Below are 21740 nucleotides of genomic sequence, written 5' to 3' on the forward strand. Positions count from 1 at the left end.
AACATATCTTCATATTACGTACAATAACTTTATAATTGGTTAGGATAAATTGATATATGTGTTTATTTCGATATACATACTCCACTTATCATGAAAGTGACGTAAGTTCATTTTGGCTCGTGCCAGCTGATCTCGCCTCTCATTGGCCACTGTTTTTCGTTAATAACTCGTAAACGAAGCCGCGGATTGCATTTTCACTCAGGAAAAAGTTACTTCGAATGACCTCAGGAACCCCGCATTTCCCGCTTGTACAATAATGTTGGGAGACCCTGTATACTAAAATTTTGATGCAAATAATGAAACAGAAGCGTTACAACCAGAAGAAATGAATGAAAATACATTTCAGTTCTGTTAGCGAAAATGAGAAGTGCTTTGCTCTGATTGGATGACGATTCAATGCTAAGACAGGATTCACTGCAGATTGGATGCATAGTAAAATGGTGGGCATATTTGCAGAAGCTAAAGAGAGGTAAAAAAATCGTGCAAAACCTGAAGGTACTGTAATGAGACCTACTCCTGCACGCTTTTCTTACTTCTTAAGCTGGCGTGTACATCCCCACCACTTTACTGCGCATCCAATCCGAAGTGAAACCTGTATTAGCATTGAATCGTTAGCTAGTCAGAACAAAACAATTTCTACTCCTATTCTCTCTAACGGAGCGCATTGCGGCCAAAGAGTTTTGCAAAACTTGAGGTATTACTATATTATACATATACTGTATTGTATGTACATTACATGCATACGTACATCAGTACAGAATAGCAAATAGCACGGTTTCGAACATCTATGTCATTATAGTGACTGTGTCCGTGATCGTAGGAATACGTGCTTGTGTAAGAAAATTGACAAGTGGCGAAAGTTTATATTTCAAAGAGAATTTAAGGAATTCGGAAGAAAACTAGTGATTGAAGCTTATTACTTTAAAATTAAATATTTATTACGCAATTTCGACCATATTGACACCTAATTCCATTAAATATGTCTACACGATATATGAAAAAAGTATACGGAGGTGATGCATTACCAGAGAAAGATAGTGAAAGCGAGAGTGAAGCAGAGAATTTAATGATACGTGACGTAAAATCTAAGACATTCAATTTATTTGATTTAGTAAGTTTGTCACTTTTAAAAAAGTTTTTAACGATTTTTTTCTTTGCGCACATATTGACCTTCTTGGTTATCCAACTGTTTTGATCTATTCTATTTCGTCAATCCTAAGGTACCATTCGATGTATCGTGCTTTCTTTTTCAGTTAGATCAAGATTCTGAAACTACAGAAAAAGAAAACGAAGAACAACAAGTTGTTGAAGAAGATACTAAAGTTGAGGTTAAACGTAAAAAGAGGAAGACAAAGCAAAAGAAAACAGACATAGAAGTTTCTACTCCCCAAGAACCCACAGATGAGATCGAAAGGTGCATAAGGGAAGTGAATGAACTACTTGGAGAACCACATCCAGGTTGTAGTTCTCAAGACACAAATAAAAAACAGTGGATAGAACAACGATCTAAAGAAGATATTTTGCTGGTGCAGCATAAACATTTAAATCCATACAATGAACTTAAAAGAATATTTGGTAGTAAAACAGTACAAGCTGAACAGAAGTATGTATGGCAATATCTACTTCATGTATAATTATAAACTTATTGAATATATAAATATAATCGAATTATAATGTTAATAGTAACAGAAGAAATAGGCCTCGTTCAGGTCATTTGAAGAAAACTTGGTTAGTATCGGCCAGAGACAATTGGCCACCGATCAACAAATCTGGTCTTTCTATGTCACTGGATCATACTATGACAGCTACTGGTAACGTTCAATATTTTGTATACGAACATGGTCCATCGTATAGACAGGTTCAATTAAAATTCTTAGAAGCTGTTGAAAGTTTAAATCCTGAAAATATTGTTGTAAGTCATACTACTTTCTTTTCAAGTTTTTAAAGGTGTATTGAAACTAATGAAACAAATTTACTGTGTTTCAGAATATAATAAATGCGCATTCTTATCATGTTGACGCGCTGTTACAATTAGCAGAGCTTTGTGAACTCAACGAAGATTTGGCAATGGCTGCAGAATTCACAGAACGAGCATTATATTGCTTGGAATGCGCTTTTCATCCCTTGTTTAATGTTACAACTGGTCTCAGTAGGCTAGACTATAGGAAACAACAGAATCGTGCTTTATTCATCACTCTGTTCAAGCACATGAATTTTGTCGGCGGACGTGCTTGTTATAGGTAAAAAGACAACATGCTTGTATTGATTTCATCCTTGCATTTATATTTATATACGAAATTTTATATTTCAGAACTAGTTTGGAATTTTGTAAATTACTTTTATCGCTTGATCCAGAACGTGATCCGCTAGCTGTGGTCCTTACTATCGACTATTATGCTTTAAGAGCAAAAGAATATGAATGGTTTATAGAATTTTGTGACCTTTGGGATGGTACAACGCATCTGACGCAACTGCCGAATATAGCATACAGCTTAGCGTTAGCGTATTTTCATTTGGGTGATGAAACATTCGCCAGTGTACTTTTACAGGACGCTTTACTAATGTTTCCAGAAGTTCTAATGCTCTTGTTGAATAAGTGCAGTATACAAACCGACGAAAAGGTATCTTCGTAATAATAAAATGTTTTTGTTAAAAGTTGAATACTCAAACGAATAACTTTACAGGTACGGAATCATGAGTTTTTTAAAAATAAGGCTTCGACCATACCAGCTTTAGAAAAATTAGAGCAGCATTATGTGGCACGTAGTTTTCGTTTATGGACAGATGCAGATCTTTTGCCATGGTTACGTGAAAATGTGCATGCTGTATTAAATCGAGTCGACAGTAAAGATGTTTATATAAAATATTGTGAACGAAAACGAAGTGTACAGTATCATGGTTTATTGCCAAAAAATGTTTTAAGGCACATTATATTGTCCGATATAAAAGACGTTACTGTAAACGTTCCAGAGGTATAAGAAACTTTGCATAACTGTTTTGTACAATATGTAATTCTATTACATTCTTTTCCATATATTTTATAGGTACAAAACAATGGGTCTGTGCTATCACATGATCCACTGCCACCTACCGATAGTATCGATCTTTATAAAAGACCTACAGCAAACACAAGATCAACAAGATTAAGTTACAATGCTTTGTCTGTTTTTATCTCATCTTTAGTATCAAACTTTAATGATGAAGTTGTAGTCGTGGCTCTCGATGGTCTAAATTTACTGTAAGTATTTACCACGTTAAAATGTTTTAATTAATGTTTAGGTAGTAACTAATGATATTTCATATTTTTAGTTATGATAATAACGAACAAACGTAAAGTGCCGTCATGATGTAGAGCAATTAAAAAGAGAAATTTCACTTTGAATATAATATCGGGAATGAAAAATAATATATATGTATACATATTTTTGCCGCAGTAACTACTTTTATGAAGATAATATACATTTCATATCAGGCAATATATTTACTGTTAATAGCGAATATAGTGAAATTTTTAACATTCTTTCCTATATACTTGTAACTTAATACACTGATTATGTTCAATATATGTATATATATATATATAGGTATATTTATCTGTACATATGTATACTTTCAATATGTATGTATGTATATATATGCATATATATGTATATACATATATATCTTTATGAGATTGTACATCGATTGCTCGTACAACCTTATTATGTATTGTTCTGATTTTTATGAAATTTTGTAAACAATCATGATATTAAGTTTTTGAGGAAGTGTAAATACGTATAAAAAAAATGTATGTTCATTAATAAATCAATAAAACTAAATTGTTGCAGAAATTGTTTTTAAATATTATTTTGGTTTAAAAGCAGCTAATATTTAGAATGGGACACTGTAAATAATTTTGTGAACGTTGTTCATTAAAAAACAATTATTATTTTTCCGTAGACTTATTTTATGTACAGATCTATACAATTATAATTGTCTCAATTACTTTGAATCATTACTTGTAATGTAACATCTGTTGTTGTCATTAATTTTTCCTTCTTGTTTATTAAATGCAAATATGTCTCCTTACACGATAACGTACATATGTAATAACGGATGAGCATGAAAATATTTTCGTGTGCGTTTACTAATATATGTTTGGGCGTTCTCCGGAATTCTTGTAGTTATTAATTACGTATCTATGTCTCATGAACGCCCGGTATATCTCATGAAATATAATTATAAGTCAAAAAATTTAAGATCGGAATAAGTTATTAAAAATTTCATTAATGACTCTAAATTCCGATTGTTAGTCTGTGTGTAATGTCGTTTCGTTTGAATTACATATATTTTTATTTATTTTACACCATACTATGAAATACAGGATTATAACGACATATGCCTGGACCGTATTCTAGATAAGTTTTTTTGGTATGACAAACCGTGTAAAATTCAGGATCGCTGGCTAATAGCGCACCGCCATACCATACAGCACAACGTTGCTTGTGATGTGATATAACGTGTACATCTATTGGCTTCGGCTGTAAAAAAGGCAACAATATTTAGTATGTGTTCCCACTAGCTACACTTTGATTTCGATACAATTACTATTGGATTTTGATATGATTTGATTCTCACATCCACATCTTACCGTAATATGAGTTCCACTTAACGTATCACTGAGTTTAAGACGCGCGTCAACGATGCGCTTTATGTCACGTTGCAATCGCCTGCCAAAATCTTTAAACATCGTGGATCCACCGGACAGAACAATATTATTATACAATGGCCTTCTCACATCTATAGGACAATTTTGTATCACATCATCTACAATTTCGCTCAACGGCGTTGTAAAGTCTGGATTAGAAAACTAAAAAGATGAAAGGAAATTTGTGAAAAAATTGACAAGATGCTGGCCAGTTTTGTTGATAAAAATTATAATTCAGAATTTGGACGTACTTCGGGATGAAAAAATATTTCTGGTCCGAGGAACCTCTCATAGCCGACGTCGACAACGAAAGGTTGTTTAGTAATACTGTTGATACCTTCGTATTTTTTTAGTTTAGAAGAATCGCTGTCATATTTAGCAAACTCTTTCGAAATATCGGGACATATATAACAATGTTTTTCTTTTATCGCTTTGGCTGTTTCTAACGACTGTTCAGGTGGTATTCCAATTTCGCGTTCTCTCAATAAACTCTGTATAAAATACGTTATGTCTCGTCCAGCAATAGGAATATGTTTTATACAGCTTCCGATAACAAAACCTTCTGCCTAGAAAACCATGAACGTTATAAACAAATATTATATAATATACCGCAAAGTGAATGCTCTTTATATTACTATACTTACAACTGGTATTACATGTGTTACTCCGTCCCCACTGTCAACCACAACTCCTGTTAATGTTCTTTCTTCTACACTCTTAGCTGCCCAAGAAGCAGCTAACGCTAGTACCGCTTGTACTGCAATATAAAGGCCTGGTACATTAAATGATTCAAACATTATTTCTGCAGTGTATTCTCTGTTCTCAGGAGTGTTTAATGGTGGTTCTGTAAGCAAAAAGTAATGATCCTCGGGTTCTGCTCTGAGGTATTTGAAAATGCATTGCTGCAGAAATTTTTCCATCAAATCCCAATCTTCTACCAGTCCATGTCTAACTGGATACTAAACAAAAATAGCAAAACAATCAATATCAAATAGTACTGTATTTAATAAATGATATTTTATGTACATAATTCAAGCATGCTCGACTGGATTCTCTTGAGTTATGAAACCTGTAAAATAGCATTTCATTTCTTATATTAATTGTCAGCAAATTAAAAGTAATATGAAACCTCATGCTATAACTCCATGAAAGTTTATTGTTTCATGAATGTGGAACAGTATCTTGATCCATATTATAAGATACGCTTGTTCACGAATACTGAAAAATACCTGTATAGGTAACAAGTCAAACATGCTATTCACAGGTAATTAACAAGGCGTACTTTTACAGAATATCCAGTGGCTTCAAAAGCTTCGTCTCCAATATAGGCATCCAAATCCTCGACACCCTTGGTAACTCTTCTGGCATTATTATCTCCAACTTTTGGAGTTTCTTTTATAGCGATTGCTGATGGTATCATAAGTTGAGGTTCCTTGTTGCCAGCAAAGCCCAGCTTTGTGTAACTATGAAAAACACGAACAAATATTATTTTTCTGTTTTAAACTTAATTCGTACCTTCCCACACATAAGATACGTGCATATATAAATTTAAAAACGCACAAATGTATGCATGTAGATACATTTGTCATATACATAATTTGTCCTTTCAGTTCAATATAAACCTAGAAATATATTGTTCTTATACGATATCAAAATAAAATTAAAAAAAATTGTAATTAACAGCTTATTAGATAAGTGTATAATCGAATCCATTTTCTCAGAATTGTTTATCAGGCGTAGAAAATGTCATGTGTCATGAGTTAGTCACGTCCTAGCCTATTTATTTTCGCCGGGGTTAAACAATGTGAAACTACAAAATTTACTTACCCTGTACCTACATCAATTACACATGCAGGAAGACGGCCGATCATCGTGTTTGTCTGTCTTTAGTTGATATTAGCTTTAATTTAAACTTGCTCTAACTAGAACTCCGAAACTCGGCACACTATACTCTGTATGTACTCGATTTCAATAAACCACACCTCGTTTATGGCGATAAAACATAGACACAGATTAAGCCGTACGCTCAATGCACGAAACAGTTACGTACTCTCCGTAACATCACGTTGCTCAAGAAACAAAACGCGACGTTGGAGAGTGAAGAAAAAATTTGATATGTGTATGATTAGTAATACATATGTATATACTACAAATAGCAGTAAAATTGCATTATGTACCAATAATTGATTGACAGCTTGCTTCGACCTTGTGCTGTATCGCAAAGTAACGTAGAAAGGATAGAAGTCTTATTAAGCTGTTACTGCAAATGTAAAATGAGGATATTGAAATCGTTTTTTAATCACGCATTAAACCCATAAATGCATTATAGGAAAATATATTTTCTCCATTATCATTTATAATTTTATGTTCTTAGATTCTAAAGATTTACATGGCAGTGAATTATTTGTTGTGCAATTGTTTACGATTCGATTAAAAGGACAATATCGTACATATCTCTTTTCATCATAGGTCGTAAAACACACAATTTTTATGGCACTTATAACTCTTCTCGTTCTTTGGATTTACTTATGTTTTCGTCCAGAACTATGATCGTCGAGTCTTCTGTATCGCTGATGTATCCTTGATCGCCGGTATAATGAGTCGGATGAATTAACAAAGGATTTGCAGAGAGGATTATCAAATCTCGTTTCGGATAGTGAACTTTCCACTCTTTTCTATTGCACATGGAAAGAAATTATTACGTTAATAAACAGAAGAAAATTTTGGTAATAAGCCTGTTCGACAATGTCTTTCATACTTTGGATGTGTGTCAGCTAATATTGGAAGATATTCGTCAACGGGCACTAATTTTTTAAGCGGTTCTGCTTCTACGAGTTTTTTTGCTCCGCTTCTCGATAAGATATATCCTAGTGTCCAGTAACTGTAAGCAGCACGTACTAAGTATTTTGATCCATCAATAGGAGATTCGGCGTTCTCTATTAATCTTTTTCTTCCTAAGTAGCTGTAACAGGATATGGAATCGGTACCATAATACTCGTATATTTCACATAAGAAGTGCATCACAGTTTGTTAGACGTTAAAAAATACTTACATCAAATCCCATACGACATTAAGATTATCGAGCTCTGTTAATATATACTTCACCTTTTGTCGGAAAAACGGTTCGAAGCGAACGTCGTCTTCCAAGATTATAACGGTTTCCAAGTCACTTTCTATCACCTAATAATTTAGTACGAGCTTACTACGACATGTGAGCAATAGGAAGCAATTCGATTAAAGCAATTCGTTTCTTCCAATTTCAAATTACCTCGCTCCAAATAATGTAATGACTTAGGAAACAACCAATTTCTCCCATAGTCATTGGTCTGAAAATACAGTCATTATCAATGGATGAAATATGCTGCAATTATTTTCATTTTTTGCTATAATTGTACGACGTACTTACCTATCGTGATAGGGATCGGAGTATTCCGGCATTGTTTCCACGCCAGCATCGCTTAGAATTGATCGATTTAATGTCCTATATAAATAAATGTAATAATGTCTCAAATATTATAGAAACTGTATTAAGCCAATACCTTATTTGTAAATGCGGCTGGTTGCTAATTTTTACTAAAAAATTCTTCTAACATTACGTTAGTATAGATTTCGAATACTACTGCAATATTTTAAACTTACCTTCCGTCAAAAGCATCAATTGTTTGCGCATGAATACCAAGTTCTTTAAAAAGTTGATGCATTCTGTTTCTTCGATCCGGTCTTCTTAAAAGATTTATCATATAAATTTGATCGACCCCTAGTGTATCCTCTGTAGGATATTGAACATATTGTTCAAGATCCTTTGACAACGTAAGATTATTAGTGTCTAGTAAAACACGGAAAATGCATCTCATTACAAAACGTAATGTGAATTTTTTAAACGTTCGTTCCATTTATTATCTTCCTAACTACTAATTTCATTGGACCCATCAACATACTTAATATTTCCGTTTTAATGTTGGTCAAGAGCTCTAAATCGTCCGTGATTGTTTCTCCTTTCTCCAACGGCATCGTAACAAATCCGTAATCTTCGTCGTTACAGATAAACAGTGGTATATCTATAAATGGTAACCAATAACGGGAATAACATAATTTGGAAGAACTGAGATATGTAATCGAATCGAGATTATTTAAAATTGTGGAATGAAGATGATATACCAGATTTGTTGGCTCCAACAGCGAAGCTTATAATGTCATCCACAGGGCCATCATACTGATCCAAGTAACGCGGGTCATAAGATAAACGATCCGAAATGGATCTTCGCAAATTTATAAGAACCGCGCTATGAACCATTGGTACCTTAAAACATCCCGTTTCCTCGCGAAACAATATTTGATCATATTTGTCCGTTCTAAGATAATAATAATAGGTGTTCATTCCAGTCCAGAAATTACTGTACATGCCATCTGATTTTAATAATGGACTGGCTACAATCTCATTTTTTAAAACTAATTTATCAAGAGTATTTGGATTCGTTAGAAAAACGTCCGCGTCGAGCATCTGTAATTATAAAATAGAATAAATTTATAGAATTACAATAATATGCACTTATAATATGAAAATATGTATTTAAATACCAAAACAAAGTCTGCCCAGAGCTGCCTCCCTGCGTTAAGGCCTCTTTCACGCAGATTTATCACGTGTAGAAATCTTTGGATTGACCAATCGGCGACACCATCTTCGTCTTCAAAGCCATTTGATTTTTCGTTGAAATCTTTATCGATTCCATGATATTCGTTAACTCTATTGTTTATCCACGTAGACAGAATTTCAATGGAATTATCGATGTTATTGTCGCTGTATATACTTAAAAATAATTTTACATAATTAATTTCTGAAGACAAAAATTAAATTCTGCATTCTAATGGCCTAAATTTTTTCAATTATATACTCACACATACATACAACGCATATACATACATATATGTACATATAGAATATTATAAACAAACTACTTGTATATATGGACATGCATACAATAAGGAGCAAAAGTATCCATACGTATTTTAATACGGTATGACTTATTTAAAACTGGTCTAAATAATTTAAATTTTTTAATAAATATTAGAGGGACTATTTCACTGTACAATGACTAAAATATTTTTTCTTTAATTTTGCTATTAATTGGAATAATCAGAGTCTATAATGAAAATTTTAATGAAATCGGTTGATGTTGTTATGAGCAGTTAAAATAAGAGTATTTCACGAATTTCAACAACACCCAGGTAGTTCTTACGTTTCTGTGTTAGTAACTTGGCTATGCATGCGTCAACCTATTTAAATAAAATTTTCAATACATATATAATTACCGAAATCTACAAAACGCATTTTTTTCATTTTCATTATAGGCTCATCTAAAAAAAGTGAGAAACAAGATTCTTTTCCTCTTTTTTATTCCAAGTAATAACAAAATTGAAAAAAAAACGTACTTTAGTCATTGTACAATGAAGTAGTTTCTCAAACATTTACAAAAAAATTCAAATTATTTAGACCGGTTTTAGAAGGTATGTGAACACTTTTGCGAACATATATAATAATTTAACGAATAAATTTTAACGAACATATTTATGTTTGTTAAATTTACAATTAATGTGTCTTTCACAATGAAAACAATATTTTTGGGTGCTTAACGAACTTAGAGTTTCAAAATATATTTTTCAAATGTTTGATCTATGCACATAGGTTAAATTATATTTACATTATAGTCCAATTTCAGAGAAAAAGTGAGATTACACAAAATACACTTACCACAAATGTATTCGGTCTTTTGGATAATTTAGCTGTTCTAAAAAGGTTAAAAAGTATGGCAACGTGTGTGCCTTATTTCGTACTAAAATTGATATTAAAACTGTCGGATTTTTCAAATCTTCACAACAGGTTACAGAAAACGCAACGATAAAAATAAAAGAAATGAGCACATTATTTACTGATCCCATATCTCATGCGGTTAACTGTTTGTTATTTTTCCTTAACTACTATAAAATTTTTACGAGTCAATACATATACACAAAAGATACAGGCGTGAACTCTATATTTGTTCCTTATTCTACGGTCTCTCGTTTATTGCTTTACCATTTCTGTACATTTCTTATCAAATTTGATCACCCATCACCCACGTCAAAGAGTACACGAATGTTTATGTATGCAACGTATGTATAGATACGTTGAGGTCCAGTTGCTACACTGCCTACGCGGGTAGTCGGTAAACCGGTGAACTACCCTTATTAACGATGCGATTATCACAATTTACTTGAATAGTCAGAAACTCTTCGAATATACATATTCGAAGTATATAGTTACATATATCGACCGGAATCTGAGAAAATCGTACAAAAAGTTTGGTTCAACAAAATCATAAAAATTCACATACACAATTATATGTATTATAAATATATCTATTTACAAACATTAATGTACAGAAATACAGATTTTGTTCTATAATATTTATAGTACAAGATTTTATCACATAACACATTGAACAAAATAAGATTTGTTCAATATCAATCATATAAAAAGTGTTTTAATATTTTGTTATGTCTCTGGCTTCTCTGTTAAGGATTTCTTTTTATGCGAGCTGTCCTCTTGTTGTTTCATTTTTGATGAATAGCTGAGACCGGATTTTACAAAATCTAATGTCATGATTCCTAAATCACCGCTGTATCTATTCTTTGCCACCTAAGAGTATAACATCCTTTAATAATTTATTTCTGTTTTTATAATTATTTTCTGTTTATGCTCATACTTGTAAATATTTTTTGCCTCGGATGCTGTTCAGTCTTTTATCTTGAATAATAAGAACGTTATCTGCTTCTTGAGTCGCTTTAGCGCTTCCGAAAATCGATGACGTTGTTAATTCTTCTTCACTACGTTCTTTTCTTGGATGTATTATTGCAGTCACATGACAATTATGCTTAGTAGCAAAATTTCTGAATCTTGAAATTATGTCATCTTGTCTCCAAAATCTATAAGATCGTAATATTTTTTGTAAAAATATTTCTGTCTGACGCGTAAAAATATTTTAATACCTGTCCATGTGTTTAGAGTCATCCAAGGTTCCCATCATAAATTGAATATTGTCAATTATTAAATGAGCTATGTCATGAATGTAAGTTGCATGTTCGACTGCCTGCAATAGAGATACCATTGTTTTTAACTTTGCTTAATTAATGCAGAATCAATTAACAACCGATTGCTACTATATACCTACATCCATTACAACTTTTATACTTTGCTGACCATGAAATGTCATGAAATAGATTGGTAATTTTTCAAACATATCCGCGTAAGTATTAAAATTTTCAAGATTTTCATCCAAAGGTACTCCTACCATCTGTTGTAACATGGTTTTTGCTAATCGTGCATTCCTTATTTCAAAACTACCCCATAAGGTATTAACACCTTGCATTGCTAAATCTAGAGAATACTCGCTCATAAATGTTGTCTTGCCGCATCCTGACAAAAAGAAACGATATATCAATATTTATTATAAGAAGTGCAATTCAAAAAGTTTGATAATGTCCAGATAAACTACCAGTTGGCCCTGTTAAAACTGTAAATTCTCCTCTTCTGTGGCCCATTAATATCTTGTTTAGGACTGGGAATCTTTTCCATTTCACACCTTGTACCTTATCAACATTTTGTATATCGCTTAACACTTCTTCTCTTAATTGTTCAAATGTAGTTATACTTTTATGCCACATACATTGCGCATTTTGAATAATGTCTTTCAAATTATAACCCAATTGTTGTGCGAATCTTGGCTGAGGTTGTGAATCTGTTGGTCTCACAAAATAACATCGTCCTTCGCTTAATTTCTTTGCAAATTGTTTAACAGTGTACCAACTTGTCTCATCGTTTGGAAACCACAAAATTAATTTTTTGAAAGATTCCATATATGGTAGTAATGGTTGAGGTAGACTTTGCAAATTGTATGGAAGACAGATAATTGTATTTGCTGATTTTTGCAACACCAGAGCCAATAAATCTTGTATTGTTCCTACAACTACAGCAGTACTATCAGTTTTACTACTTTGTTGTTTATATGTAATACAACCACTAACCCCAGAAACAGGAACTGTTCGCTTTACTACCGAGCATTTTGTAAGGGACTTATATCCAACGATAGAATTACTTAGTCCTGTTAAAGGAAAGTGCAACAGACATGATGTTTTGTCATAAATACAGTTCAACTGACTCAAATCTTCTTGCGAGACTGGCTGAAAAAAGAATTACATTTCACATTTCCATGCATAATTACAAAAGATTTTTAAGCTTTACTTGAGTTTTTTACCGGAAATGCAAAATCGTTAAGTAAGGCATTATATTCCTCTATCGTTAAATCCTCAATATTTTGACAGTATTTCTTCTTATCTTCCCATTTTTTGTTAAAACTCTTTTCCACTTGTAAACTTGCTTTCAACGCATCAAATTCCTTATGTTTTCTATCTGACTTTTCTAATAATAAAAATTTTTCTAGTATTTCCCAAGAGCCATTGTGCTTACATTTATTGCACATAAAAAAACCTAAAATCGTTATTATTAATTTTACCTGTATATACAAAATTATTTCTAGAATACTTATATGAGAATAGAATGTACCTGTTGTTTTATTTATATAAAGTTTTGAACTTCTCTTTATATTGTTGCATATAGGACAGTCCAACATAATACAAGTATGGCCATCTGTTATGGGTAGAGATCTTTCTTTACAGAATTGTTTTAAATTCGAATACGATATATCAAGTGTAGACTTGCTACGGTCTCCATAAGAATATTGTCTTATAATGATGTTCTTAACTTGATGATTTCTCTTTTGAATACAAACACGCGCTAGTAATGTTGAAAACATTTCGAAACTAAATTACTAGTTACATTAAATATAAATTTAACTGAACCAATCACATATTTTCATCTATTGTTTATCGCAATAGGAATGAAACGTGCACGTGCACGGCACACGTGGTTTTAAGTTCTTACACTATTTACGTATCGCGCACAACGTTATCGCTGTCGATAATTTACGCATTCCGTATCCATTTCACACCATAGATTATCATTATTAAATACATCTATTTATGGTTGTTTAAAAAATGGTAATACGCTCGAACTAGTAAGTCTCTCCTACATGCACAATGCAGGATTGATGAAAAAGATTAATTATTACAAAACTAGGGATTATAGAACAAACCAAGGATGCAGGTTTGCTCAAGGAAATTTACTACACAGTTATCGTATTAAAAAAATGACAAAATTATAAGACTTAATCAATTGTCGTTTGAAGTTTAATTAATTATTTCGTTAATTAATCATGCTTTACAGAGTTGTCATGTGCTTTTCTCGCATGATATCCAAGAAACAGACTTTCCTGGATTCTATGATCACGGTTAATTTTTTTTTTGCCTTAATTATGTTGTAATAATTCTAATTCATGTTATCTGACGATTCTGCAAACTTCGAGCACATACATATTGCTCTAAGCCTTCGGTATAGACTTAGGATCCGTGAACACATTGCATCTAATGGACTTTTCTGTTTTAGTTTTGAGAGACTCTAAATCCTCGTTACCATCTCGTGTCGCGCTCAGCCTTACCGATAAATCACGAAAAATGGGTACGTTAGCAAAAAGCGAATATCCTGTATACTTCACTTCTACTACGAGTGCTGAACATTATTTGGATGCAATAAGCGCGTACGGCACGAATATGTTAATGGTAGAAATAGCATTTATGACACATGTACTACAGAAATACGATATAAAGTGTAATTACACACACTATATTGTATAGAATAATGACTTTCTACATATCGATTGTAAAAATACATAGTAATAGCAAAAATTAGTGAAATCTCTCCAAAAAGCACTTGCAATACTATGGAAATACTACAATATTATGGAAAATGCAAATTACATAATGCCGCAATCTGAACCTCAAGCAGACATTCCAGACTATTCCAGACAGTTCCAGATGGTTTCTAACAGTTCCAGACAGAGCTTTCAGCAGACCTCCCAGCATCCTACCGTTCGTGGAATTTCCATTGAAGGCTAGTGTTGTGGTATCAATGATTCTGCTTGGAATCTGCTCCAAGTGGCGGAAAGAAGACTTCGCAAATGGCTTTGGACGATTCCAATGGATTGCCAATGGATCCATTGGCAAGGTCTCCTCTCCGTCATTTGGAACAGATTCCAAGCAGAATCCCTGACACACTGGGTTTGAGTGAAAATTCCAAAAACGATCAGGCGCCTGACCTCAAGTTTTATAAGACGAGTTTTGTAAGCGAAAATAGGAGTAGAAATTGCTTTGCTTTGATTGGTTGAAGTTCCCGTGCTAAGACTTGATTCACTGCGGATTGGATGCCTCTGAGTCTGAGGTGATATTGGTAGTTTTCGTAGGGATATAACGCTGCAATAATGTACTTTTAAAAGCTGGCAACGCTGTAAATTTAACCCACCTCAGACACATTATTCTTTGTGTAGTTAGATGTGGTTCACTAGCTGATCGTTGCATTTAGGTGGAGTCCGCTATCGTACCATTGTAAATTATACCAGTGATTGTGGCACTTCTAGTGTTATAATCTTGAAACTTTGCTTAGCGCCAATTAGTCCAGTGACACAATGCTCAAACTGTTAGGTATTGGTAATTGTAGATAAGTTCAACGTCTCTATGGTTTTACAGCAAGAAATGGATACAGCGGGTACATTCAAATGATGAAAGTAACACATTTATAGATTATAATACTTCAGAAGAATAGTTTTGGAATATTGATATATTTTAAATTAAAAGTTAAAAAGTTCTTTACCTTTTTACAATTGAAACATCATTTTATTATTCATGTTACGAATTTACATGCATTATTTATAATAATACTATCTTACTATAACAAGATAAATATATTAATTTAAAAGCTAGTACCTATTTTCAACAAATAATTACATTCTTATGCGTTTTCAATCTATTTGCTATTTTACACTTATTTTAGGGTCCAGTGCTCTTATTTGGTGGATTGTAGAATGAAATTTTGACATCTTGCCTAAGAACAAAATAAAAAAGTAACAGAAGATCATTTTAGTATAATTTGTATTTCTACATGAATATTTCAAGTAACCCATACCAAAGCAAAGATTAAGGAAAAGGAAATATAATGTTTTTGTCTCATATTATAAATGAGTAATTATTGAAGTTATAATTTCATCTGATACGAAAAGTTTCTTCTTACATTACCTTTCTGTAACTTCGTCGCTTGTGTTATTAGCATCTGTTAAAATTCCAATTTCATATACCACTGCTTTTATAACGTATCTATAGCAAAAGTTATTAATTAAATCAATGTATATGTTATATATGTATGAATATAGTCTATGTACAAAAAGCCTTAAAATTATAAAATCTTACAAATTATCATCCGTTGAATTTTGCATTAATGTTGTAGCTGTTGTGCTATAGTCTTCATTGGATACAGGTAATGTTGCACAGAACTGCACAGATATATAGAAAAATAATAATATTGAATAAAATACTGCAGAGACTCCAACGTTGTGTTTCATTTCACTGTTACGCAACATTTTCAACAGTACTACCTATTTCGTTGCAGCCACTTTTATAGTGGACTGGTGTCGCTTCATTAGCACTATTCCCCCTTTTTAACTTATAGGTGTAACATATGTTGTTCCATACATTTTCATCTTGTTCATAAGTGAGAATGGAAAATTTGCAGGATATCAGTTCTAGTAAACAATGTACGTATGTAGAGTATTTTTGGAACCTATATAAGAATGTAAACAAAATGCAATTTGTATATTTAATAAAATATAATTTTGAAAAATACTATAAATGAAATTGTAAATTTTGAAACTGTTGTGTAATTGAGAGATATAAATAACTCTAATATTAATTTAACAACGTTTACAAACAAGTACAAAGAAACATTAAAATACTAATATTGTGCACTATTATGCACTTTATTAGAATTAATAGCAAGAATAACACATAAATAAATAGAATGAAGTACACAGAACATCTTGCGAGCAAAATGCAATATAATATTAAGCTTCTATACTTATTAAATTAACATATAGGTGAGAATAAACTTCTGCATAAGTCGCACATATACGCACGTGTTATACCTGAATTATGCGATTGCTTGGAATACTATTTTTAAGTTATTAAATAGTATGAGTAAATATTGCTTGCTTTTTACGGTTATTGGATTATATTTAAATTAAATATTTGCACATAATTAATTTTATTTTCTTATTATTTTTCATAGTATTACAAATAGTAAAGTGCGCACATAAATAAATAAAGAATAAAAGTGCATACAAGCTGCTCGTATGGTACATGAACTATATGTAAGTACGTACAATGTACTTATATATATACTTCAAAATGAAAATACACACACACACACACACGTATGTATTTTCATTTTGAAGTATATTGAAACATAAATTTAATTCCTTTATTGAATAAAGTATAGTATGCATACACATATCGTTGGAAACGATATAATGTATATACATTAGCTTTGAAGGAAAATGAATATGCATAAATTGTATTCTTCAATAAGAGAATTTTATTTTGAAATTTATCTATACAGAGAATTCTAAGAAAATGCGTACTATGTGTAGGGTATAATATTTTCACAACATATTTTTTAGCACACTATGTGTATATGCTTATGTGTTAGATGCTACAAACGTATATAGTTACATACATATACGTATGTAGTTTATGATACACGCCGTTGGTGGTGTTACTGTGCAGTATGACATACTGTAATTAGAATAACTCTTTTCAATAACATTCGATAATGCATTTGTTATTTTACACGTGATTAAGTTTTTATAAATAATTTGTTTTTAATTACCAATATGAGCGGACGATCGATAAATACGTTAGACTTTCTTTTGGATGAATCGGTAAATTATAAAAATCAAATTTTCAACAATACTTGCAATTCAAACTTTCTACAATACTTGCGCACAATTTTGTTTTATACTATAACAAAAAGTTAATGTTAAATTATTTAAAATGAAATTTAGAAATCGTTGTTATGTTGCAGGTCCCAGTATCATCACAATCTAAAGAAGCATATAAAAAGTGTATGAGTGGCGAAGCTATCTACTATGGTGCTATTCCTCTTGGATTATTGTCTTATGTATCTATTAATGCAATCTGTAATTATAAAAAACTGGGATTAGTGGGAAAAGCGATAAGTTTAAGTTTTGGAGTATTTGGATATAATGTAGGGAAAGTATCGTATGCGGGAAATTGTGCAAAAAAATATGTGCCTGAGTTCCCAGAATTAATGAGAGCTAAAATAGATGCTATACACAGGTATTATGAATTCTTAGTTGTCTTGTAACCAATTTTAGTTATTACAAAACAATTTAATATGAGTTTAGAAGAAGAGATCAATACATGAATCAGATCGAGGGAGAACATTGGACAGAAGATCAAGCAACATCAAGCAATTATGACACAAGCTTCGATGATAATAGTAAGCGTTAATGTAACCAGATAGTTTTGTAGACATTAGAAATATTCTGATTTATTTTGTTTCAAGGTAATCAATTTTCTGATGATAATATCGATATCAGTAGCGATACACTTGAAACAGACAAACCAATTAATTTGAAGCAACATACGACATACGAGGAATTACGAAGACAAAACAGAAAAGTTTATTATGGACAAGCGCCGTATTATCAAAGGTACGAAAGAAATAGGAATTTTAAGAAAAAGACCATAAAATTGTCTAAACTTTAGTTTGTCATTTAGAAATAGTTAATTACGTCAATTTTATGGAATAAAATTTAATTTTTAGCCGTCGGCCTGTGGAACAAAAGAAACCTGTTAAAGATATGGAACTATTAGAGGATGATTCAACTTTTATTATGGAAGATATGAAATAGAATATCTTGGTTTAAAAGAAACAACGTGTATGTTGTAGCTATAGTTATTTGTAGTTCTCATATAGAATATACTAAGTATTATATTATAAACAATAAATTGAAACACTTGATAAACGATGCCTCTGTTAAATATATGTATATTGTTTATCTTGCCGATAAACAAAAGAAAAACAAAAAATTGATAAGAATCGATGATACGTGATTTAATGGAGGTTCTATAAATGGTGGCAGAATATGGGATACAAGAGTACAATTTCCTATAGTATTGTCGAGAACGTTGAGGTGTCATCTTTGCATCACCTTGACGTGCCCAACAGAATGTCGCTTCTCTCTCATAAGAGCGTTACCGACATCCCTTCCCTATACTTACCATACGTTAGCGGGTCAATAATTGCTGTTTGGTATTTGTTACACATTCTTCTATTCGCAATCGAGTCGACGAGACTGAACCGAACTCGAACAATACATATATGTACATAATGTTTACAAGTAGTTGCTCTTACAATTATAGTAGTGCCCGACATACGCTACTTATAAAAGATGTTCTATAATTTTCTGAAAGCATGTCGTTTCTTTTCTCATACTTTATGCTTCTCTTTGATTCTTAGAAATGTTCCGATTCATCGTATGATTTGAGACTGGATGATTTCCGATTCATGATTGGAGATTGATAAACAAAATTTCCATTTGTAAATTCTAATTTCACACGTTCACGATGATAATGTTCAGATAGAGTTAGTAGATTAGGATTAGGGTTTATAGTTTCGCAACGACAGAACAATAAATGAAATAACACCATAATACTCGAGAAATTTGTATTGTTAAACAATAATGAAGAACAAGTTAATTTCCGTTTGCTAAAAATCGAACATCCATAAATCTACATATACGATGTACAAAAGAATGCTTCGTCTGCTTCGTATCGTCGTGCACGACGGGTCATCGTATCGTCAGGAGCTCGGGCTCGCTCGGGTTTGGGAATACATTCGTAGATTCGACAGGACGACAACGATACATTTAGGAGTAGGAGTGACGGAGTTCGAAGCTCAGAACGGTTTTCACAGTCGTTTCGTCGTTTCATCGCCGCCCTGGTTCGCTAACGTCGTTAGCTGGGATTATTTGTCGTGGATTTGCGCAGCAAGAAACTGCGTACAACCAGCCATTGGCTATCGAAGGCGACCAATCAGAAGGCACTTCCATTCATAAGTTGTGTTGCTTCCGTCCTGACAGTGGGGGATAACCATAGGCATAAACTCGAATTCTAGCTGTGTTTAGTCATTTATACAACTTGGTGGGGTTTTATTTGAAAAGCATAGCTTGCGAACATTGTACTAATTTTCACTAACCGAGCACATACGGCAAATATCAACCTCGAAGACGAAAAGGTACTCTTACTCGAAGAGATTATTAAAGTATGCGCAAGAACTTTTACGGTGCAAATATTGTCGATATCTAGTTTTATCGTTACGGCTATTTGGACTGATCGGTTTCGAGAACGTCAAAAGCGTAAGAAAGCGATCGAACGGTTTCCAACACCCGATCTACCAACTTGCTCGGTTCCTAGCGAGCTACAATGTTCAATATGCGAGACACTTTTCCAGGGAATAGATGTTCGAAAATTTGGAGGATGATATAGGACAGCCAGTTGTGGCTTAGATCGTACGGTATACATCCATGTAAAGCCAGGGGGGACCGGGTCTTGTCCCATGTCCCGCATCCCAGTCCCATGTCGGATCGGAGATCCGCGGTGAGACCGCGTCGCGTTACGATTCTCGTGTTTGCTTAAATGATCGCGCGTAGAAAGGAGAGTCATGCAGGTGCAGGTCATGTGAAATATTTGCACTTTGTCGTAATTTGCGTAACCCGTTGCATATATAATAAATCCGCGGAGCTAAAGCGCCATGATAGAAAATCGTTTCACAATCTAAAAGAGAAAGGGAATCTCTGCATCGTGGGAGGGGAGAGATTTGAGATGCTTGTTGCTGCATGCATTATCATGCACAGTATGTATATGTATGTATGCAAGAACGAATACACGCGTCGCGCTTCAAACTGCTCCAAATTCGGCAGGGAACGCGATCGGGTTCACGTTCACGCAACGTTCTCGTTCTTCTAAAAAAAAAATAAAAAATAAAAGAATAAAAAAATATAATCACAATTCTTCCGAAAGATCTTTGTTCCATTTCCATCGATCGATACGTCGAGCCGAGCATCGGCGAACGGATCGGGCGCGCGAAACTTCGATGAATCGGTTCGATCGATAGGAAATAATTCCGTCGATTTGCGACGCGTGATGCGCGCGATCAAATAGGGAACATACACGCGTGTAGATACGCATACGTATATCTACTTATGGTACGTAACTATAAGGTAACTTTAATCGCACCAAGGTGACGTCAGACGAGCGTTGGCGTAATGGCTATGACTGTTCCCGTTGTCCGAGAGGAAGATCGAGAGAAGAAAATCTCGCGGGCCAGACAAAGACGAGGTTTCGCAGCCGCGGACAGAACGGGACTCGAACGGCCGGCGAACATTTGTTCGCACGATCTAGCCTCTACCGAAAACCTATCGAAACCCACGAAACTCGATCGAAAGGAGAAAAGAATTCCCGATAAGAGGACGTCGATGTTCGTAAAACTGTAATGGCGGGGGAGGGGTCGTATCGAGGGGAGGCGCGACACGTTCGTCGATAGCGCTTTCGCGCGATACCGATAATCGTATTCCCCGCGTATGGTACGATGGCATGGTGTATGGTACACCGTGTAATACTGTTTCTTGGCGGCCGCGGCGGAAGGCGAAGAAGGAACGACGAGAGAACGAGAGCGAAAGATTGTACGAGAGGAACGAGGAGAGAACGAAAGCACAGAATGGAAGAGCGAGAGGAGCGCGCGAGAAGAGAAAGGAGGAGAAAATACAAACGAGTCGACGAGGAGGGAGCGTGCTAAGAGTAATGTACGAGGAAACATCGAAGAGAGGGACGGAGAACGGAATAGAGGAGTGTGTGTCGCGTCGCGTCGCAACGTATCGCACCGCGTAAGATCGCATAGGATCGCGTCGCGGCGAAAAGGGCAAAAGGCGGAAGAGAGAAGGAAGAGGAGAAGGGAGGGCAGGGAGGTTGAGAGAGCGGTCGAGAGTACAGA

General features: G+C 33.7%; 6 protein-coding genes across 15 annotated transcripts; 2 read left to right on the forward strand and 4 right to left on the reverse strand.

Annotated features, from left to right (window-relative positions):
- The first annotated feature begins 764 nt into the window (after window positions 1-764).
- On the forward strand, window positions 765-3830 carry Nulp1 (Nuclear localized protein 1). The gene is made up of 8 exons (XM_076522045.1): window positions 765-1111; window positions 1254-1603; window positions 1684-1912; window positions 1987-2240; window positions 2312-2621; window positions 2685-2972; window positions 3045-3238; window positions 3310-3830. The coding sequence occupies exons 1-8, from the start codon at window positions 980-982 to the stop codon at window positions 3332-3334; spliced, it is 1782 nt and encodes a 593-aa protein (XP_076378160.1). The 5' UTR covers window positions 765-979; the 3' UTR covers window positions 3335-3830.
- Window positions 3831-3904: 74 nt separating this feature from the next.
- Window positions 3905-6690, reverse strand: Arp3 (Actin-related protein 3). The gene is made up of 6 exons (XM_033473574.2): window positions 6515-6690; window positions 5970-6150; window positions 5332-5646; window positions 4939-5253; window positions 4631-4849; window positions 3905-4520 (listed from the first exon to the last, which is right to left on the reverse strand). The coding sequence occupies exons 1-6, from the start codon at window positions 6556-6558 to the stop codon at window positions 4341-4343; spliced, it is 1254 nt and encodes a 417-aa protein (XP_033329465.1). The 5' UTR covers window positions 6559-6690; the 3' UTR covers window positions 3905-4340.
- A 316-nt stretch (window positions 6691-7006) lies between these two features.
- LOC117222076 (glycosyltransferase 25 family member) lies at window positions 7007-10898 on the reverse strand. Of its 2 annotated transcripts, none has more exons than XM_033473560.2 (10): window positions 10437-10898; window positions 9266-9494; window positions 8846-9188; window positions 8626-8745; window positions 8327-8513; window positions 8094-8168; window positions 7956-8013; window positions 7740-7867; window positions 7446-7649; window positions 7007-7362 (listed from the first exon to the last, which is right to left on the reverse strand). In XM_033473560.2, exons 1-10 carry the CDS (start codon window positions 10622-10624, stop codon window positions 7185-7187), a joined length of 1710 nt encoding a protein of 569 aa, XP_033329451.2. In that variant the 5' UTR covers window positions 10625-10898; the 3' UTR covers window positions 7007-7184. The 2 variants fall into 2 exon arrangements, with proteins under 2 accessions (XP_033329451.2, XP_076378166.1); XM_076522051.1 differs by lacking the exon at window positions 10437-10898 and adding an exon at window positions 9584-10433.
- A 151-nt stretch (window positions 10899-11049) lies between these two features.
- mtDNA-helicase (mitochondrial DNA helicase) lies at window positions 11050-14837 on the reverse strand. 7 transcript variants are annotated; one of them, XM_076522033.1, is made up of 8 exons: window positions 14707-14837; window positions 13287-13497; window positions 12979-13211; window positions 12220-12904; window positions 11896-12140; window positions 11714-11814; window positions 11431-11650; window positions 11050-11363 (listed from the first exon to the last, which is right to left on the reverse strand). In XM_076522033.1, exons 1-8 carry the CDS (start codon window positions 14722-14724, stop codon window positions 11220-11222), a joined length of 1857 nt encoding a protein of 618 aa, XP_076378148.1. In that variant the 5' UTR covers window positions 14725-14837; the 3' UTR covers window positions 11050-11219. The 7 variants fall into 7 exon arrangements, with proteins under 7 accessions (XP_076378148.1, XP_076378151.1, XP_033329431.2 ...); XM_076522036.1 differs by having other exon boundaries at window positions 13287-13370; window positions 14707-14836; XM_033473540.2 differs by having other exon boundaries at window positions 13287-13517; window positions 14707-14836.
- LOC117222085 (uncharacterized) lies at window positions 14797-18717 on the forward strand. 3 transcript variants are annotated; one of them, XM_076522075.1, is made up of 5 exons: window positions 14797-14958; window positions 17748-18022; window positions 18091-18185; window positions 18252-18399; window positions 18513-18717. In XM_076522075.1, exons 1-5 carry the CDS (start codon window positions 14797-14799, stop codon window positions 18598-18600), a joined length of 768 nt encoding a protein of 255 aa, XP_076378190.1. In that variant the 3' UTR covers window positions 18601-18717. The 3 variants fall into 3 exon arrangements, with proteins under 3 accessions (XP_076378190.1, XP_033329483.2, XP_033329477.2); XM_033473592.2 differs by lacking the exon at window positions 14797-14958 and adding an exon at window positions 16953-17034; XM_033473586.2 differs by lacking the exon at window positions 14797-14958 and adding an exon at window positions 17440-17604.
- LOC117222106 (uncharacterized) lies at window positions 15487-16257 on the reverse strand. Its single transcript, XM_033473624.2, has 3 exons — window positions 16079-16257; window positions 15908-15985; window positions 15487-15716 (listed from the first exon to the last, which is right to left on the reverse strand). The coding sequence occupies exons 1-3, from the start codon at window positions 16246-16248 to the stop codon at window positions 15662-15664; spliced, it is 303 nt and encodes a 100-aa protein (XP_033329515.2). The 5' UTR covers window positions 16249-16257; the 3' UTR covers window positions 15487-15661.
- Window positions 18718-21740: the final 3023 nt, after the last annotated feature.

The sequence above is a fragment of the Megalopta genalis genome, chromosome 1 (genome assembly GCF_051020955.1).
Source record: "Megalopta genalis isolate 19385.01 chromosome 1, iyMegGena1_principal, whole genome shotgun sequence".
In the NCBI taxonomy this organism is placed as follows: domain Eukaryota; kingdom Metazoa; phylum Arthropoda; class Insecta; order Hymenoptera; family Halictidae; genus Megalopta; species Megalopta genalis.